Raw genomic sequence first — 20,783 nt, forward strand, 5'->3', positions numbered from 1 at the left:
TAAAGGTGGTTCTTCTTCTTCTTCCCATGCCACATGCATGGAATATGCCTTGTATAGAGGTGCTCTCCTCTCCTCTATACACCGGCTCGCTTTATAGATCTCTTTTGTTCCCCTGGATATTTGCATTTGTTGTTTTTGTGACACGCAACATCTTTTCAGCTTTTTACTTTGGTGCGCAGCTCTGTCATATTGAGATGTTCCTCACTGGAGAAGGTGCCATTTTTATTATTTTAGACGCACATTTTGGTTGTTCGGTGTGGCCATAAAGACTTAAGTCACAGCATTCAAGAGCTCGATATACCTTGGATGTTTCTTGTAACTGTGTATCATCGTTGTTGGACAATATTTGATTATAGTGAGCCACATGACTTTCCCAATGGGCCTTGGCTGCTTGTCAGGGGTCATCAACGGCCCTCTAAAGAATTGTGTCAAGAAGGAAAATGCCTAAAGTCTCCCCCCACCCCACCCCACCCCACCCCACCCCACCACAATAATTGCCAGCACTTCAATCTTTGTGAATCATCATGTAAATAGTGCTAATGAAAACTTACCACTCACAAATCTTGCGCACCTTCATACCAATTTGCTCTCCCCAGTAGGACACTAGGAACACACAGGAGCGGACAAACTCCCCCTGTGGCACGAATTACAGGTAAGTATTGGGGTTGGAGGGGAAGCGGGGGATAGTGCAGAAATAGGTAGAACATTCCAAAGAAAGTGAAAGTTTATAATATAACGAATGGGGAGCAGAATATTTGGGGATTAAATGGTTGGTTTTAAAGAAGGGCCGAACTTGAATGCAGGTGAAGAGGTTCGGTGCCAGGGGAAGAGGTTCGGTGCCAGGGGAAGAGGAAGGTTGCTTCCATTCCCACAAAATACACAACCCCCAATACTCACTGTGTTGGCATTTTGCATAAGCTCCGGGATTGGAACATGATGAAGCACCATGTGACCATGGCAACCACGCCACAGCATGCGCTCCATGGAGGGTAGGTGTTGTGCAGAAACCACGCCAGACACAAAACTGCACCACACAGCACCAAACCACACACACAAACCGTTCAAGACTAAAAGCAACTCTCGCTCCTCGATCACCAAGAAAATACCTCATACCAAGTCCACACAGTTGAACACCACGCTCCCTAGAATCGTTAAATGTGGACACAACCGAATAAATACAAGATTTGAATACATTACCTGTGATGTGCTGCGAGTACATCCTTATGCTAGTAATTAAATGAACCACATAGTAAGAGGGAAGATTCCCCCAGAAAGCGTTTCAATCAACAAGATGTTATCATTGGAACAGATAATTATTACAAGGGAATTGTTCAATTAACTGCATTATGCACGACAGTCAAATTCCAAAGCCCCATCACAACACATAAAATTTCTCCTTCCAGGTGCTTATGAACTTCATACATTGGAAGCGCACCATTCACCTGAACATTGTTAAGAACTCCCGTGCCTTTTAAAATAGTCGGACACTGTGTGCCAGTACCCTGGAGAGATTCCAAATTTTTGTCCTAGTCTACAGGCCGGAAGCAAACACAAAGCCCTTCGTGTCATGACCCTTTCCTCACACCTTCAGCTTTCACACCAGTTTAACAGGTTTTTGAGAAACTCATCCAAGACAGTCTTGCAGGTTTCAAGTAACCCTTACCTCAGTTTTGCAGCCATTGTATGTGAGGAATCATCCTCAGTCTCCAGAATGAGGAGCTCCTTGTCCAGAGAAGAGAATTCTTCATAAACAGATAACAGAGAGTCATCCCTTTGTAAGGCCTGAGTGAAGAAGAGCAAACTGATGGGATGAGTGTGAGGCGGAGGGGTGTCCGCTAGAATTTTTCAGGTCATGGTTATGAGGCAGTGCTTTATAAAGCTGTGTGAGGAGGGAAGGAGGGATAGATTCCCACCATTTTGAGTACATACTATGTAGACACCAAGTGGGATAAGCGTTTTCAGAGTTGTCGACACGTGAATCGAAAACCTCTTCCCTGTCCATCAAATGTATTCTTACCGCTGTCTTCGGTTTCATCCCATCGAGATAGCTTTTCATTACCAACAGTTTTCTGACAGTTCCTACTTATACCATCATTACCTCCACCACCGAAGGTGGACAGAGCTTATGTTTTACCCCCTTTGTCTGCGAGCAGGATATCTCAAAAGGTTGTGGATGGTTTCGGATGACACTTTGCGGATAGGTTGGGTGTGTGGACAAGGACGTCTTGATTAGATTTTGATTAAGGTCCGCATCTGGAGCTGGGAATTAATTTTTTTAAATTGCAAAGTGATTCTTCAAAGTGATTTTTGTTAATGTCCAGATGCAGATCTAGCCTATCAGGAGGATACAAATCGTAAATGGTTCAGAGCCTGGTGGCTGGGGTCAAAAGGTTATGGACGGATTGGGATGAAACTTAGTGGACATATTGCGTGTTTGATGAGGACGAATCGATTCGATTTTGGTGATGATCGGGATCAGGATACGGCTTATTAGTGGGATTCAAAACGTAAACTGTTGAGCCTAGCGGAGGTACGCGCTCCACCGAGTGCTGTTCTAGTTTAAGACAGGTAGCAAATGGTGGATTAAACCAACAGGACGTTGATCGAGGTATGGTAACTGTCATGGGAAGCAAATAAAGCTTACGTTTCAGGCATTAATCCTTCGTTGGAGCAAAAACACGAAACAGATAATTCCCAAAAACATACAGAAGTGTGACAATAGCTCCATGGATGAGACCAATTCCCATAAAGGAAAGCTCTTAGACTGGACGTCCAACTTAAGCCAAATCTCTAAAGACGAGACACTCGATTGATCCAAGACCCATGTGAAGCGTCAGTGACACTTTCCAGTCAGGATTCAAACTCCGCAGACGGCTCAAAAGCTGCGAATTCGGATCTACCGTATCAGTCCAACATTTATAGCACATCTCTTTAAATGGATGTCTGAAAAACGAAACGGCGATGGTTTTGAGGTTTTGCGGCCTTCTTTAATTCTCCAGTCGACGTTTCGTCGAATGCAAATACAGATTCACGAAATTCAAACCTCTTCTTCGACACGGAGGAAGGATCGCCTAAAGAGACAGGAAACTCAGACAAATGAAGAAAATCAAAATCTCTCACCCCAGATTTCTCCACACATCCTTGGGAAAGTCTGAGCATGTAGGAATACTCCAACAGCTCTTGCCTGTTCTTGTTTAACTTCACCCTGTTGCTTTCCACTTCCCGAAGCTCTCGTTCGAGCTGTTCCACATCCAGCTGTCAAGATTTTGGAATAAAACATTGCAAAAACAAAACTTTCTTTCACGAGGACAACGTGGCTCTCTCTCTCGAGAACATTCAATCACATATTACTGTGAGGAAAGTCCTCGTGTATCACCAAGATTCAGTCTTTCCACAAAACATTGATTTTACTTCTTTTTTAACAAGGCCAAGCTCGGGAAAGGTACACGGCAGAGCAATAAGCAAACACACTGACAATGGAGCGCAGAGGAGTGGCACACACAAATACACAAATGACAGGTAAACAGAGAAGATAAACTTGGTGGCTAAGTGGTGACACGAGACTGTGGCATCCAATTTCTTAATGCGCAGGAGTGGATCGGGAAGTGCAACCACTCCGCGGTACCGATGCACCCAGCAGACAATTTGGAACAGGATCATGGTTCAATATGCATTCGTCAACAAAAACACACCAGGTGCGAATACAAACAATGGCCGAAAGCTCTGCCTATCCAAATTGTTAAGAAAAAATAATAATAATAAATAAACAAGCACATCGTGGGATGGGTGGGGTAAAATCGATAGGTAAGCAAGGTACCTTAATGTCTTGGAATTCCCGATGTTGAGGAGCTTTTGGATTCCCCTCAAGGTCAGGGATGTCGATGTTGGCTCTCTCAATCTCGTTTTCGATGTAACCTGCAGCAAATTTTTACACCATAATCACGTCGATAAATTGACAAAACAATAATAAATAAACAAACTTATTCTTAAACAAATGTTATAAATTCTCACCGATAATCCTCTCGACATCCTCACACCTTCGAATTTCACAAACGTATTTCCGCTGAAATGCATTCAAATCAGAGTTCAACTGCAATGAGAATCAGACCAACATTAACTTGAACGGCACTCACCTCGATACCTCCACCAGGCTGCACAGTTTACAGTTTGTATGCAAATGATAGGTCAGATGTGCATCCGGACAATAACCAAAATCTAATCGGCTTCTTCTTGCCGCCAACCCAACTCAACAACAACAACAACAACAACATGCATTTTAAGGCCATTTTCCCTGCTAGAGCAGGGGTTAGCCTTGCGGTCCCCATGACAATCTTCTCCATTTTGCCCTATTTTCTGCATCTCTCCTTGTTAACCCCCTTGCCCGCATTTCTTCTTCCACCATCTTTAGCCAAGTCTTTCTCGGTCTTCCCCGTCCTCTACTTCCTTCTACATTCATTTCCATCACTCTTCTCAACCAGTCACTTTCATCCTTCCTCAACACATGACCAAACCATCTCAACCTGTTCCTCTTCACAGCATCAATCACAGGCTCTATTCCCATCATCTTTCGCAATTCATCATTTGTCCTCTCCCTCAACGATACTCCGCACATCCAACGAACCATTCGCATTTCCACCCTTTCCAGCCTTCGTTGCTGCTCTACGTTCATTACCCATGTCTCGCTCCCATAAATCATAACACTTCTCACACATGCAGCATACACCTTTCCCTTCAGCTTCAACGACACTCCCCTCCTCGTCAGCACGCCACTCAGTTCCCGAAACTTCTTCCATGCACATCTCTCTTCTTCTTCTTCTTCTCACACATCTTCGCCATCCCAACTCATCCACCTCATTTTGTCATAATCCGTCCACAACATTTTGAAATATTTTGCTGTATATCATTTTATCCCCATTTCTCAATGGTGAAGAATCCCTGAAAACATTATTGCATCCGGATCTGGATATTCACCAAAAGTGAACCAATTCTTCCTCGTCACACACCCAACCTCTCCACCTAGTTTCGTCCAAATCCATCCACAACTTTTTGAGATATCTTGCTCTATCCTTTTTGGCCCCCATCACTCAATGGTGAAGAATTACTTCAAAAATTATAGTATCCGGATCTTCACCAAAATCTAATCATTTCTCCCTTGTCACACGCGCAACCTGTCCACCAAGTTTCATTCAAATCCGTCCATAACTGTTTGAGATATCCTGCTCACACAGACAGACAAACACAGACAGACAAAGATGGACAAAGACAGGGGTGAAATCATAACCGCCGCCACCGAAATTATCTTGTGATCGAGATCTCATTTCCCGACCACTCACATTCAAGGTACAAAATGAACTTTTCGTTAAATTATATGCAAAAATGCAAGAGTTACATTGGACAATTTTGTCAAGCCGTGCTTAAGGCCGCTCCGGCGCTCGAGGAAAGGTGGTACATGCGTGCACCCTTTACAACACCTTCTGATCCCGTCCCTTTGGGAGCGGGCGAGACGACCTTAACGAGGGAAATGCTACAATGAGCAAATGGACTGTCCAAATAAGAGTAGGACCAAGGTCTACTATCTGGATCTACATGACAACACAACCATAACGAACGACCTGCTCGTGTAACCTCCTGTGCAGTGTACCCGCACACACACTACAATGTCCGACGTCCCTGTTCTCTACTGTTGTACTTGTGTGCTTCCCTCTCTCTCCCCATCTCGTCTCCCACTCCTTTGATATGTTTTATGTGTCAGTTTGTTTTTATGTGATTAATGTTCGCTCTTACACGACCCTCGATCTTGTACACAAAAAAAGGGGTAGTAGCATAAGTAGGGCCTGTCTGGCAGGATAAACAGTCACCTGGCACTTCGCAGACACTACCAATCAGTAGTACGTCGTCCTTCAGAAGGGCGTAAAAGACAACGTCCGAACCTAACAATACCACAGTGCCATATACACGGTCAGGTCATCACGTCTCGGTACCTGGGCCAATTCCAAATCCCTTCCCTAACCGACGCTGCAGACTGGGAATCTGCCCAGGGTTGTCAAACGTTCACGACTTGTCGTGGTGCCCTATGGTCTGTAGAGCGTAGAGGAGCATGGCGATGCATCATAACCATGCACCTTTCCAATAGGTGCGCCGTATATACAGGTGTGTAACGAATTTGAGGTAATATATGATGAAATAGCAACATTCCTATGAAGAAGTACAAAGGCAAATCAGGAACACGCACAAACAGGTGCTCACATCTCGAAATTCCACCAGGGCCAGTTCACCCAGCTCACTGAGACTGGTGTACGCCACGTCCGTCTGCAGAAACAGCTGTGCCAGGCAGACCTCTTCCCCTCGATACAGGTCCTCCATGATGGATCTCTGCGCAGAGGACAGCACGGTCTAGGTCGTCATATTCACCGAGTCGAGACACAAAGTCCTATTATCTGGATCAACATGACAACATAACCATAACGAACGACCTGCACAGCTCGTGTAACCTCCTGTGTTGTGTATGCACACAAACACTACAATTTGTGTACCCACACACACACACTATAATTTGTGTACCCACACACACACACACTACAATTTGTGTACCCACACACACACTACAATTTGTGTACCCACACACACACTCACTACAATTCGTGTACACACACACACACACACACTACAATTTGTGTACCCCCACACACACTACAATTCGTGTACCCACAGACACACTACAATTCGTGTACCCACACACACACACTACAATTCGTGTACCCCACAGACACACACTACAATTCGTGTACCCACACACACACACTACAATTCGTGTACCCACACACACACACTACAATTCGTGTACCCACACACACACACTACAATTCGTGTACCCACACACACACACTACAATTCGTGTACCCACACACACACACTACAATTCGTGTACCCACACACACTACAATTCGTGTACCCACACACACACACACTACAATTCGTGTACCCCCCACACATACACACACACTACAATTCGTGTAAGCTACCCACACACACACTACAATTCGTGTACCCACACATACACACACACTACAATTCGTGTAGGCTACCCACAGACACACTACTTTCTGTGTACCCTGCAAACGGTATCGCGTTCCCTTCATCCCTCTCATCTCCAATCCCACAGACAGACAGAGTACGTGGTCGATGACAATTACAATGTACACTTGCCTCTCCCTCCGTCCTCCTTACATTCAGACGAGACGCCTCGAATTCACGGCGATATTTCTCTGTGGAACCAACATTAACCACTCTTTGGTTGCCCTTCCTCTTCACGTTTCCTTCCGTCTGTGCTTGCACTGGGAATTATATTGACCTCAAGTCCTCAACGCACTTGTGAACTATTTATTTATTCATGGAAATGGATGGTTCGAAAGAAGAAGAAGAAGAGGAAGAAGAAGAGGAAGAAGAAGAGGAAGAAGTAGAGGAAGAAGAGCTGATTATTACACTGCAATAAAAAGGTTTACTTTTATAAACTCCATCGATTGACAGAATATAACCAATATAAGTGTATCATTGAACTGCTATCCTATTTTGCAACGCGCAAAATCACATCCACGTCAGCTAAGGAAATGACGTATGAACGTTGTGACGTGTGGATATAAAATGCCACGATGTTTTCGTTTGTGCACCAATCTAAAAAAAAGGAAGTTAAATGAGGAACTGAAGAAATAACCCTCGACGCCATAATTATAAACACTGCTACTAACAACACAGGCATGGCCACTATACACAGATTGAAAAAGCGACGCAAGACAAAGAAATTTGACGAAGAAGGCTATTTGGTCCATCATGCACGTACTTCAACCACATCCCGTCAACACGACTTTCGAAATTATGCGATCCCCCCACAATGCTTCGGCGCGCATGCGCAGAACCCCTGAGAAAAAATGGCGATTGGGGAATATAAATATGAATAAATACCGATATGAGGAAACTGGTATTACCTTCCTTACCAGTGGTAAGGATTGATATGTAGACGAGTAGACCTATACGTACCCAATGTATTGTAATTGTGTGAATTCGGCTTCGAGATCTTTCTTCAACGTCGTGATTTATCATGAATTTTGTTTGCTGCTGTTGTTCACCTTCCTCTGAAAATAACTCGAAAAATACTTGAGCGAAAGGTGTCGGTGTGGACTGTGGACCTGACTACGGTACCTGTGCACAACAAAAGAGTTGGAGAACTTTCCCAATTGACCGACAGGGCTGAGACCCTGTAGTGCAGACTACTGACGATGTGGACGGGTGCGTGATACCCAAACCCCAGGCCGAGACCATCGGCACCATTGATTGGACGACGATCCTTAGTTCAGGGGCCACAAGATAAACTATACTTTAGGCCATTCGCGGAAGGCGAGAGAACGAGGCCATTCGTAGGGTTCGAAGATGGTTTATTGTAACAGCAAGATCCAGCACACTAAACTCGAACGGAACTCGGAAGTCAGCACGCTTATCTAAAGCAGAAAGCCCTCTTCGGAGGGCGTGGCTCCGGCAACCGCGCGTGCGTCACGTCCGCACAACCACATGGTCCGAGACCGAGAGCTAGGTGGATTTTATTTGGCATGGAAACTACAAAAGCTTTGTCATACTGGTGTGGTACAGGTAGCTTACCTGACCCCAGAAAGCCAATTCTTAAGTGCAGCTAGCGGTGGGTGGGGTAGGGGGCGCCACTCAAAGTACCCCCCAGATTGGTTTTATTTGACATAGAGACCACAAGACCAACTCATATGCCAAGTGGTAGGGTGATCTCCACCGACTACAAATCTGCAACTTAAGAAGAAAATTTCTGGTGGGGAGGTCACTTAAGAACAACATTAATCAGTGCTAATTAGGCCTTTATTTGACATATAAGCTACAAAACTGAAATCACATACAACATGTAGAGAATGGTCCCCTCATCAATAAACAACAACTTAAGAACAGAATATGTGGTGGTAAGGTCACTTAAGAAGAGGTCAAAGGTCACGGAATAGGGGTTTCCAGCTCTTAATTTTTTTTTTTTTTTTTTTTTTTTTTTTTGTATACAAGGTCGAGGCTCGTGAAAGAGCGAACATTAATCACACAGAAAGACAAACCGACACATAAAACATATAACATAGGGAGCGGTAGACAAGATGGGGAGAGAGGGGGAAGGACACAAACACAACATTTGAGAGCAGGGACCGAGAGACATGGAGACATCGAGAGATCTGAGAGAGGGCGAGGGCTTTGGGGGGGGGGCGTGGGAAGGGGGCGGTGGGAGAGGTATAAAACATATGGACACTGCCAGGACTTCCAGGAAAGAAGTTGGAATTTCAAACAAGGTGGATCTGGGGTGAATTAGCGGGGGTAGAAAAGATCAAGGTTTTGGATGGGGGAAGATAAGAGATGGTGGTGAACAGCTGTTTTAAAGACCTGGAGGGAGGAGTGGGATTGAAGGGAGTGAGGGAGTTTGTTCCAGAGGCGGGAGAAAAGAGGAATGAAAGAGTGAAGGTGAGCAGAGAGCCGAGATTTCGGCAGTTTAACCATCAGAGGGTTGCTGGCAGATCTTGTGCGACCTGTAGGAATATTTGGGGGACAGAGCACAGAGAGAGCTGGGGGTGCAAGGCCGGAGAGGAGTCGGTAGAAGACAGAAAGACCACCTACCTGCCTGCGGTGAGTGAGTGAAAGGCCCTCAGAGATAGCTTCATCGCGGGAGATTCCAATAATTCTGAAAGCTTTGGTTTCAACAGCGTGAAGCCGAGCTAGGTGTGAGGCAGGAGCACCGGCCCATAGGGGAGAACAGTATTCCATTGAGCTGCGGATGAAAGCCTTGTATGTGGTGAGGAGCTCAGGTGTGCCGAGGAAGGACTTCGCACGACGGAGGATGCCCAGTCGGCGACTGGCTTTGGAGGCCAGCTTGGAAATGTGGTTTTCCCAAGAAAGATCATGGCAGATAGTGAGACCCAAAATCTTGAGCGACAGAACTTCTTGGAGAGGATTGTTGAGAAAGTAGATGGGAGGGTTGTCCAGTCGATCTTTTCGGAGAGACATAGTAAGAGTGTGAGATTTGTCAGGATTGAAAGACATGTTCCACTTGTTTGACCAGTCTGTGATTTTGTCCAGGTCTTCAGAGAGTGAGGAGGCAGCAGACTGCCGATCTGAGGGAAGAGGAATGGAGCGGCAGAGAGTGGAGTCATCAGCAAAGAGATAGAGAGGATTTTCGAGAGAGTCAGAGAGATCATTGATGAAGACCAGAAAAAGCACGGGGCCCAGAACACTGCCTTGGGGAACTCCAGCCTGAACAGGAAGAGGAGATGAGAGAAACCCATTCAGGGCCACACGTTGACGACGACTAGAGAGGAAGTCCGCCAGCCATGCATGGAGATTTCCATGGATACCAAAGGAGGAGAGTTTGGTGAGCAGAGCGGGGTGCCAGACCGTGTCGAAGGCACGTGATATGTCGAGGGAGACAGCTCTAATTTCCTGTTTGGCATTGAGGACCTCCATCCATTGTTGAGACAGCAGAAGCAGCATGTCCAGAGTAGAGTGACCTGGTCTGAAACCAAATTGATGATCAGAGATCAAGCCATTGGAGAAGAGGAAGGATTTGATGTCCGAAGCAATGATGGATTCCATGACTTTGCTGATAATTGGGAGCAGGCTGATTGGTCTGTAGTTGCTAGGATCTGTTTTTGCACCTTTTTTGTGCAAAGCGGTGATGTTGGCTGATTTCCAAGCAGATGGCAGTTGACCTTGAGCAAAAGAGAGGGTGAAGAGAACAGAGAGAGGGTGAGATAGAGCAGCAGAGCAGGATTTTAGGACCCGTGGGCTGATGCCGTCGGGTCCAGTTGCAGAATCAGAGTCGAGGGTTGACAGAAACTTTTCCACCTTGTCAGGAGGAAAGGACACGGAGTCCAGGAGCAGCAGGGTACGACTGGGTATGGTGGGTACAGAGAGGGATGGGTTTGGGACACAAGATTTAGAGGCAAACACAGAGTTGAGGCATTCAGCTTTTTCACGTGCGGAGTCAGCTGTGTAGCCGTTTGAGGTAAGGGAGGGGATGGAGGGGGAACAAACACCAGAAACGGATTTGACCAGACGCCACCAGGATTTGGAAGAGGGAGACAGATAAGAGAGTTCGGTCTTGAGAATGGAGAGATATTGTTTCCTGGCTCTCCTGAGGGTGGACACACACTTGTTTCGGGCTTTGTGAAAGGAAATGAGATTTCCTTCCGTTGGATTTGCTTTCCAGGAGACGAAGGCAAGTTGTTTCTGGGCAACAGCCTCACCACAAGATTCCGTGTACCATGGACGGGAGGAAGGGTATGACAACTGAAGACGAGATGGGATAAATCTGTGCATGAGAGAGAGCAATTTACTTTGGAAGAATTCCCAGGATGAGTTGATGTCAGAGGTGGTAGAGATGGGAGACCAGTCCAGATGATTGATGGCTGCTTGAAGACCGTGCCAGTTGGCCTGAGTGAAATGCCAGACTCGTCGACGCTGAGCAGGCTCCCTGAGGATGGTCAGAGAGATGTCCACTTTAACAAGGACATGATCAGATGATCCGATCGGAGCAGAAGAAGAGCAGCAGACATTTTCAGGGAAGTTAGTCATAACCAAGTCCAGAAGAGAAGATGTTCCGTTGACTGAGATCCGGGTCGGGAAATTGACAGATTGTGTCAGTCCCAGTGAGTCGCAGAAGTCCTTTGCTGAGGAGCCATGGCTGGTGAGAGAGGTACCCATTACTGTTTGATTACAACATGCCACATGATACACACATGGCGTTGTCATTGAAACCTATATCACTGGAGCCTGAAGTGAGATACATGAGAAGCAGAAATTTTCCAATACCATTTCCTTTGATTTAAAATCAGCGAAAACATTTTAAAATGCACCTATTTGACCCCCATGGCTAATAACACTGTTATTTGACATGTAAGCTACAAAACTGAAATCACGTACAAAATGTAGAGAATGGTCCCCTCATCAATAAACCACAACTTAATAACAGAATATGTGGTGGTAAGGTTACTTAGGAAGAGGTCAAAGGTCACGGAATAGGGGTTTTCTGCACTTAATTACATGAGAAACTTGTAAACTGTGAAGACAATGTAAAAGCTGTAACATTTATTATAACAATTTCTGCTAAATTAGTACAGGTAAAATTTCTTCTAAATTACTACAAGTAATTTCTTAGAATTGCCTGTACAAACTATACTTCAACAATTTCCGAGAAATTATATTTGAGGAATTCCCTGTCCAGCAATTTCCTGTAAATTATAAACTCCAAGGATTCCTCATCTAACATACTCGAAAATAATTCACCAAATTCCGAGAAATAATATTTGAAGGACCCCACCCACCGCTAGCTGCACTTAAGAATTGGCTTTCTGGGGTCAGGTAAGCTGCTGTACTACACCAGCATGACTAAGCTTTTGTAGTTTCCATGCCAAATAAAATCCACCCAGATCTTGGACTATTAGACCTGTCAGACATGTCAACGATTAACGACATACCTAATCTAATTTACATTATAATGCCCTTAAAGAGAGGTTTTGCGTTTCTGATTTCCACACAATCTGATAATAGGAGCATTATAATCGACACATGCAAAAACCTTCAGAGATCCATGTTTCATTTTCTCCATAAGAAATAACATGCCCCCAACTTTTGTTGATTTTCGAACCCACTAACATATGTCATTTTTTTATTTCAGGTGAGGCCTATGCTTGATTATGGAGCATGCTAGCGGGGTAGCTCCTGACCCTGGCAGGAAGTGTATCCTCCATGTGGGAAAAGCAGATGAGACCACTGGCAACATCGCACCCATCACTGAAGACCATTGGTCATCCATCATCAATGTAGCAGCAAGGAGGAGACAAAAACGAAATTTTGTCACATCCAAGTACTATACGATAATTCAGTCGCTGCCAGATGAATCCGACAGTAGCCATGGCTATCACGTGAACTGTTACAAAAACTTTACTGCCGTGCCACGTGATGATACAACAGAAAAAACCCAGACACATGCATCAAGTGAGAAGACCCTGCGTTCATCATGTGATTTTGCCCCGTCAACGTCTACCTCGGGTATTTTCCCACGCATTTGCCTGTTTTGCAAGAAAGCTAGGAAGAAGAAGGGTGGTAGAGAAGAACATCTTGGTGAATGTGAAACTCTCGAAGCTGAGATAAAAATAAAAACTGCTGCAGCTGATAAAAAGGACAACAGCCTTCTTGGACTGATCTCTGGTGTAGACTTTCGATGTAAAGAGGTTCGGTACCATCACAGTTGCAGAAGTACTTACCTTTCCAATGCACAGTCTCTCCATAGGCCTACTGCTATTGCAGGTAGCATTTCTTTGTTAGGTTTATATGCTTACATCGAGAAATCAGTTATATTTGGCAAAAGGCCTGAACTTCTTACATCCATCTTCACTCGGTACCAAGAGCTTTGTGAAGACGCCGGTGAGACTCCAATTTCTACAGCCAGAAATTTGGCAACAAACTTACAGAATAAATTTGGTGACATAATTAGGGTAGAGTGTAAAGATAGGGCTAGAAAGGCAGGGGCCATTGTTTATCCCACAGGTTTAGGTGAGCACCTTATCCATACAGCCTATGATTATGCAGCATCGCCTGAAGCTGTCATTCATAAGGCTGCCTTACTCTTGCGTAAAGCAATCAAACATGCACAAATCACACCTCTACCTGAACCTCCCACTCTGCAAAACCTGTATGAGGGTGAAGTTACTGTCCCAGATATGTTGATAGATTTCTTTCAGGTCTTGTACGGGGGCCCCAATCAAAACTTGTACACTCCAAAACTCAAACGTCGTGCCTTGTCCTCAAGCCAGGATGCCTTATTCGTTACTCAAAGGGGGAAAGTAAAACCAGCCAAACAGATAATTCTCGGAATGGCAATCAAGTCTATGACTGGTAGCAGGAAGCTGATTGAAATGTTGAACAGATTTGGCCATGTTGTCAATTACCACACCATTGAGACACTGGAGACATCCTTAGGAGATGCCATTCAGAGTACGGAGCAGACCTGTCCGGAGGGAACCCTTCTTGATCAGGTGTTTGGTTTGGCGTTCGACAATTTTGATGAACTGTCTGAGACATTGTCAGGAGCCGACACTCTTCACGATACAATGGGTATCTTGTATCAAAATAAAGATGTGGTAGGGACAAGCAGACCCGTTAATCAAGTTGCGCCAACAACATCACAGCCAGAAAAAGTATCAAGAAAGAGAAAACTGCATGTTCGGGAACAGCCCCTTGAGCCATACCGTAAAAAACCCCGAATGGGCACATTTGATTATGAAACCACCGATGTTGACAACCGGCCTGCTAATCGGAAGCTAGCTCTAGACAAGGACCTTGCATGGATGATATGTCATGCCTTGCAGATGGCTAACATTCCCATGTGGGTAGGATCCAATGCTTTGATATGCCCAGACACAACTCCAGAACAAAATGTCTTGTATATGAAAAACTTGAACAAGCCGATAACGTCGCTTGATGTTATACAGGATACCCTAATCACCACACAGAATTGTGCGCAAGAGTGCGGTCAGCAGTATGGTGTTGTAACCTATGACCTCAATGCTGCCAAACCTGCCATGCAGATTCAGGTTACCGAGTCGCCCAGGTTCGACAAGGTCTTCATCATGCTTGGTCCATTCCACATAGAAATGGCTTTCTTTAAAGCCCTAGGGAAACTGATCGATGCATCTGGTGGCCCAGAAATGCTGCGAGACACAGATGTCCTAGCTGCTGGATCCCTGAATGGTTTTCTGAGTGGCAAGCACTTCAACAGATGCAAACGGTTGCACCCGATACTGGCCTTGGCATTTGAACTGATACACTTCCAAGCATTCCTTGAGACATTTGAAGGCAATGATGAAGTTGAAGATTTACTTTCAAGGTTACAAACAAAACAGGATGAAGAGACATGGACACAAATAGAATCATCTTCTGCGTTCACAAGATGTGTCACGTCATACAAGGAGTATGCTGTCCAAACCCGATCAGGGACACATGGACCAACTGCCCAATTCTGGATGATTTACATCGACTTTATCCACGACTTCCACCTTCTAGAGCGAGCAATTCGAACAAACGACGTGGACCTGTTCACTCATGCACTAACACCAATCATACACTTGTTCTTCGCCACAAACCATGTCAATTACTCACGGTGGCTCACGAAGTTTCAGTTGGACTTGGTAAACATGGACAGTACTCACCCAGGACTTCGTTCTATCTTGGAAAACGGTATCTTTACGGTTAAAAGGACTGACAAGGCATTCAGCAGTAGATGCCCAGTAGATCTTACACTGGAACAGACAGTAAATGCTGATTCTGCATCCAGACGGACTGGTATATCATCCATGACAAACAACTTCAGTGCACGTCTTCGCTGGATGTTAACCAAGTCCACCAGAGCAGCAGTTATATCAAGGGCATTAGCAATGACCGGACTATCTCAAATGGAAGACATCACAGCTGAACTCCGCCCAGCCCGCATCAGAAGGGACACAAGCGATTTGCATAAGGTTGTAAACCAGATAAAAGACTCATGCAATCCATTTAAGTACACTGAAATATCGGATAGGCTGTACAACATCAGCACTGGTAAGGCAGCGACAGATTCCATCAAGACATGTTTGCTGGCCATCCGGGAGAAAGGACAAGCCAGATACAACGAATTTGTTGATGCCTGCATTGAAGATCCAAATCGGTTTGAACGGCCAATCAAAAGGGAGAAGCTCAGAACCTTCACGGAAAATGGCACAGTAAATAAGCGTAACAGAGACAAACGTGTTGCATCACTTGTGTGCACTCATGACCTTATGGGACGCCTGGTTGTCATTGCTTGTCAGAGAAAACTTGATTTGAAACATATCTTTTCATATCCACCGACGTTCCACTGTCCATGTGCAGCACAGACGGTTGTATGGTCAAGACGGAAAAGAGTGGCCTTCTGGAGCTGTTAGAGAGCAAAGTTCCCTCTGTCACACCAAGCTCAGTTGATGCCTATGTGGTTGATGGTATGTTCCTGCTACATGTTCTTCCACCCCACATTCCAGGAACGTATGGAGCCTTGGCAGCCGGCATTTTAAGACAAGTCACCGCTCTCTCCCGTGGAAGAGTGCATCTCATCTTTGACGCATATCCAGTCCTATCAATAAAAGACTGTGAAAGAGCAAGAAGAGGTCTGGATGACACAGACAAGAAAGAATACGCCATATCTGGACCTGAACAGCACCGCCCGAGAAATATCTTGGATTGTCTAAAGTCAAGATCATTCAAAGAGCAGCTACCAAAATTCCTGGCAATGGAATGGGAGGCCCAGCAATATGCAGACATAATTCAAGGACGACTTGTGTATCTCTCGTATCTTGGAGCATGCTACCTTTTCTACGTGAAAGATGGGAAAGTCATGAAGGAAGAAGTAGAGACCTTGAAAACCAATCATGAAGAAGCTGACACCTTGATCTGCACTCATGTTAGTCACATTGACAAGGAAAATGCGAAGAACATAGCAGTCAGGGCATCAGATACAGATGTCGCCGTCATTCTGCTGTATCACTGCAGGCAGTTCAAAGCACATATTTGGATGGATGTTGGGACATCGGGAAGGAATGACAGGCGATTCATAGACATCACTGCAATTAGCAAAGTCTTGGAAACCCCACTCTGTCAAGCACTAGCTGGCTTCCATGCATTTATGGGATCAGATTACACATCTGCCTTCTTCAAAAAAGGAAAGAAACGTCCCTTCAAAATTCTTGAGGGTTATAAGGATGCTCAAGACGCATTTGCAGAGATGGCAACGGACAACTTGGGATTGGATTCAGTGGAAGTAATCATGTCTTTCACTGCAAGAATGTATGGAGCCAAGCCAATTCAAGCATTTTCACTCAATGCACACCGCTATAAAGTGTTTCAGAAGACATATGCACCAAAGGCCACAGCGAAGAATCCTCTTGAGAACCTTCGGGGCATCGATGCAACCATGATACCACCGTGTGAAGCCGAGGTCTCCCAGCAAATCAAGCGTGCATCATTTGTTGCCAAAATGTGGGCGGATGCCAACAAAAAGATGATATGTCAACAGCCAACTACAGAAAATGGCTGGGAGGTTCAAGGGCAAGCCTACGACGTCATATGGTTTGATGGACCACAGATACCTGGATATCTTGTTCCTGATGAAGGAGAAACTGAAACTGATGCCGAGGATAATGACAACTTTGAACCCTGCTCTTCTGATGAGGACATTTTGCAATCCGATGAAGATGACGAACAGTAACTCTTAATTTCAAATCTCAGATACAATGTATGTTACACTTACAGGAGGACAAGGCACTGCAAACAGTTTCCAATACGTTTTCTAACATTCTAAACACTAGGAATTCGTCGAAGGATGCATTCAGTGTTTGGTTCTTGTGCAGGAGTGTTTTGTGCTCGAGTTTTAGGCCTACTTAATTATCCAGGTGTTATCGATGTACAGTGTACAGTAGTTGCCATTTAACTTTCCAATCAGATTGAGAGGGTTAAATGCCCTGTTCTTAAGTGACCTCCGCACCACAATTAATTTTTCTTAACTTGTTGTTTATTGATGAGGGGGCCATTCTCTATACATTTTGAATCTGGTTTCAGTTTTGTAGCTTACATGTCAAATAAAACTAGTTCAAAGGTCATTCAGTCAAAATTGGCATTTTTGACCTGTTCTTAAGTGACCTCCCAAGCACAAATTTTATTCTTAAGGTGGTGCTCGTTGATTAGGGGACCGTACTCTACATTTTCCATGTGGTTTCAGTTTTGTAGCTTACATGTCAAATAACAGTGTAAATAGCCATGGGGGCCAAATAGGTACATTTTTAAATGTTTTCGCTGATTGAAATCAAAGGAAGTGGTAAGATTGGAAAAATTTCTGCTTCTCATGTATCTCACTTCAGGCTCCACTGATATAGGTTTCATTGACAACGCCATGTGTGTATCATGTGGCATGTTGTAATCAAACAGTAATTAAGAGCTGGAAACCCCTATTCCGTGACCTTTGACCTCTTCTTAAGTGACCTTACCACCACATATTCTGTTCTTAAGTTGTTGTTTATTGATGAGGGGACCATTCTCTACATGTTGTATGTGATTTCAGTTTTGTAGCTTATATGTCAAATAAAGGCCTAATTAGCACTAATTAATGTTGTTCTTAAGTGACCTCCCCACCAGAAATTTTCTTATTAAGTTGCAGATTTGTAGTCGGTGGAGATCACCCTACCAGTTGGCATATGAGTTGGTCTTGTAGTCTCTATGTCAAATAAAACCAATCTGGGGGGTACTTTGAGTGGCGCCCCCTACCCCACCCACCGCTAGCTGCACTTAAGAATTGGCTTTCTGGGGTCAGGTAAGCTACCTGTACCACACCAGCATGACAAAGCTTTTGTAGTTTCCATGTCAAATAAAATCCACCTAGCTCTCGGACCAACAAGTCCAACAGGCCCGTGCACGTGTATTATGCCCAAATAAGGTAATCACATAAGGTAACCGCCACAATACTAGATTTTTGCATCTATTATTAAAAGGAGAAATGTGTGTGTGTGTGTGTGTGTGTGTGTGTGTATATGTATATATGTGTGTGTATATGCAGCAAGGATGTGTGTGTGTGTGTGTGTGTGTGTGTGTGTGTGTGTGTGTGTGTGTGTGTGTGTGTGTGTGTGTGTGTATTGTCCTGTGGATGGCTCTATAAAGACAGAGCATCCACGGATAACTAATCGAGCTTTAATGAGGTGTTCACTTCAATCAATGGAGGACGCTACGCGAGGGGGTGGGGAAGAGGGGGGGGGGGGGGTTTGGGGGAGATTGCCGACTTACCTGAGTGGCCTCGACGGCGTCGTCACCCTTTGAAAAGAAGCTCACAGAAACGGAATTTATGTGCAAAAATAAACGCGGCTTTATTGCCGGACTCCGAGAACAAAGAAACGCGCCAGTAAAAACTAAACCCCTATATCAGGACGTCCCCACACCCCACTTCAAATACAAGACAAATGGAGGGATAAATAAAATAAATGTGGTTCTGCGTGGTGCGTCTTATCTGTCTGCAGTGTGTGTCCTCGTCAAGGATGGTCAGGCGCCAACCCACGCGGCTCTGGTCGGTGCAAACCGCTCGGTCCTATCTGCTGGCGTACCACCGGCCCTCCGCGCGACTCGAACGGGTCGCGTGCAGCTCGCTCCTCAGGCCGTGCCCGGAGTGGTCCACGCGGAGTTGCTCCCTTGTCCGGAACTGAGATGAGAGGTCCGACAGCACAGGAATGCGCAAAGGGCAACAGGAGGAGAAAGGAAAGGGCCTCCAACGCGGGAAGGCAGGAAGAGGCAGGCAGGGCTGAAGAGGCAAGGGCAAAGAGGGAAGAGAGAAAATGTCCGTCTCCACTCACTTTTTTATCTCAGTGTTTATATGTGTGCGTTGCCATAAGAGACAAAGGAATGATTACCAGGTCTGACACACAGGGGTTTCTTTTAGTCCCTACAACTATTTAACACCCGAACATCCTTGTATGTTCACAGGTATACACTTCCCCGACAAACCGCCTAAAACACAGAACTTATTACAGGGTAGATTCCCTATCGCGACAGTCGAAGCATGTTACCTATACAGATCTACCTGGCTCTAGATATTCCTTTACCCCCCGACATAACACAGCCCCCCCCCCCATCCCCCTGGAACCATAGCTCCTGCTAGGTTCACTGCAGGCGCTACCATTCCAGTCTTAAAACTTACTGTCTCACACTGAATTAACCTACGAAATATATCAGGAGGGCTGTGGGAAGTGAGCCGGAGCTACTTACCTATCCTTAACAAGCTAATCCCCTTAACAATCATGCAAATATGTTCAATTATTTCGTTTAGTCGCTCCTGTGGTGGGAGGAAACAAACAAACAAACACTCAAAATCTACCTTAACCACCAACCTTAACCTTAACCAAAAATTCACAACTCTATTAAACATTTGTACAACCCCAGTCTACAGACCGCCTCCCCCGGTGGATGCCACAAGACGCAACCTTACCTGTGGGGCCATCCCAATGCACCCCTAAATTTCCGCGGGCCCTGTCCAGGTGTTACAGGTGAGTGACATGGCTCGGTGGTTTTCGCCCACATTCATGCAACACAAACCCCTTAACCACTCATACTCATTCCAAAACTCATCACAACACTTAAATCATTACAAGCACGTACTTCACCCCCCCTGCAGGACCGTGGCATAGATGTCATATTCATGTGTGCATTTCTCAACTAGGCAGCGGGGAGGTACCGCACAAGTAAGATGGTGGGAGCGCTTCAGGCTGTGGTGCCCACAGTCCTAAAAACAAGTCACTTGACTCACAAGTTCATTGCCCCCCCCCCCCCCCCTTTACCTCTTGGCCCCGTGACAGCCAAACAGCCCTTTCCGCCGTTACCCTGCCGGTGAGGATCTCCACACACCAGGCTGCTTTGCCTCCTGCTTCCGCGCAGCTATACGGGTCGCCGGGAGTCTCCTTTACCCCACGGCGCCCAAACAGACCCTCCACCGACGAGCTCCAATTTCCAGAGACCACGGGCTGCCAGGGGTAATTGCCGCAGAGGGGGGGGGGGGGGGGAGGTTTCACATTTTGCCAACACGTTTCCATTTTCAACACAATAATGACCACTCATTCTCAGTTTCCATTCTCCACGACCACATAAAAACACATAACCACCACACATAAACAAACGCCACCCACAAGACTCTGTGGCAC

General features: G+C 45.4%; 1 protein-coding gene across 5 annotated transcripts in view; it reads right to left on the minus strand.

The window, feature by feature from the left end:
* The window catches only part of LOC137439953 (V-type proton ATPase 116 kDa subunit a 2), a 50,983-nt gene extending 30,405 nt beyond the window's left edge, over positions 1-20,578 (minus strand). The window contains exons 1-8 of one of the 5 annotated variants that reach the window (XM_068136246.2): positions 20,424-20,578; positions 6,247-6,372; positions 4,012-4,090; positions 3,818-3,915; positions 3,121-3,255; positions 1,664-1,782; positions 898-1,024; positions 552-634 (exon numbers count right to left, since the gene is read on the minus strand). In XM_068136246.2, coding sequence (XP_067992347.2) covers positions 552-634; positions 898-1,024; positions 1,664-1,782; positions 3,121-3,255; positions 3,818-3,915; positions 4,012-4,090; positions 6,247-6,363 — 758 coding nt within the window. In that variant the 5' untranslated portion in view covers positions 6,364-6,372; positions 20,424-20,578. Of the gene's footprint in view, positions 1-551; positions 635-897; positions 1,025-1,663; positions 1,783-3,120; positions 3,256-3,817; positions 3,916-4,011; positions 4,091-6,246; positions 6,373-7,206; positions 8,438-19,150; positions 19,402-20,423 lie in introns of those variants that run through there. The other 4 variants (XM_068136251.2, XM_068136253.2, XM_068136250.2 and 1 more) reach the window with 4 other exon arrangements.
* Positions 20,579-20,783: the final 205 nt, after the last annotated feature.

This window comes from Myxine glutinosa, chromosome 14 (genome assembly GCF_964187855.1).
Source record: "Myxine glutinosa chromosome 14, kmMyxGlut1.1, whole genome shotgun sequence".
NCBI lineage: Eukaryota > Metazoa > Chordata > Myxini > Myxiniformes > Myxinidae > Myxine > Myxine glutinosa.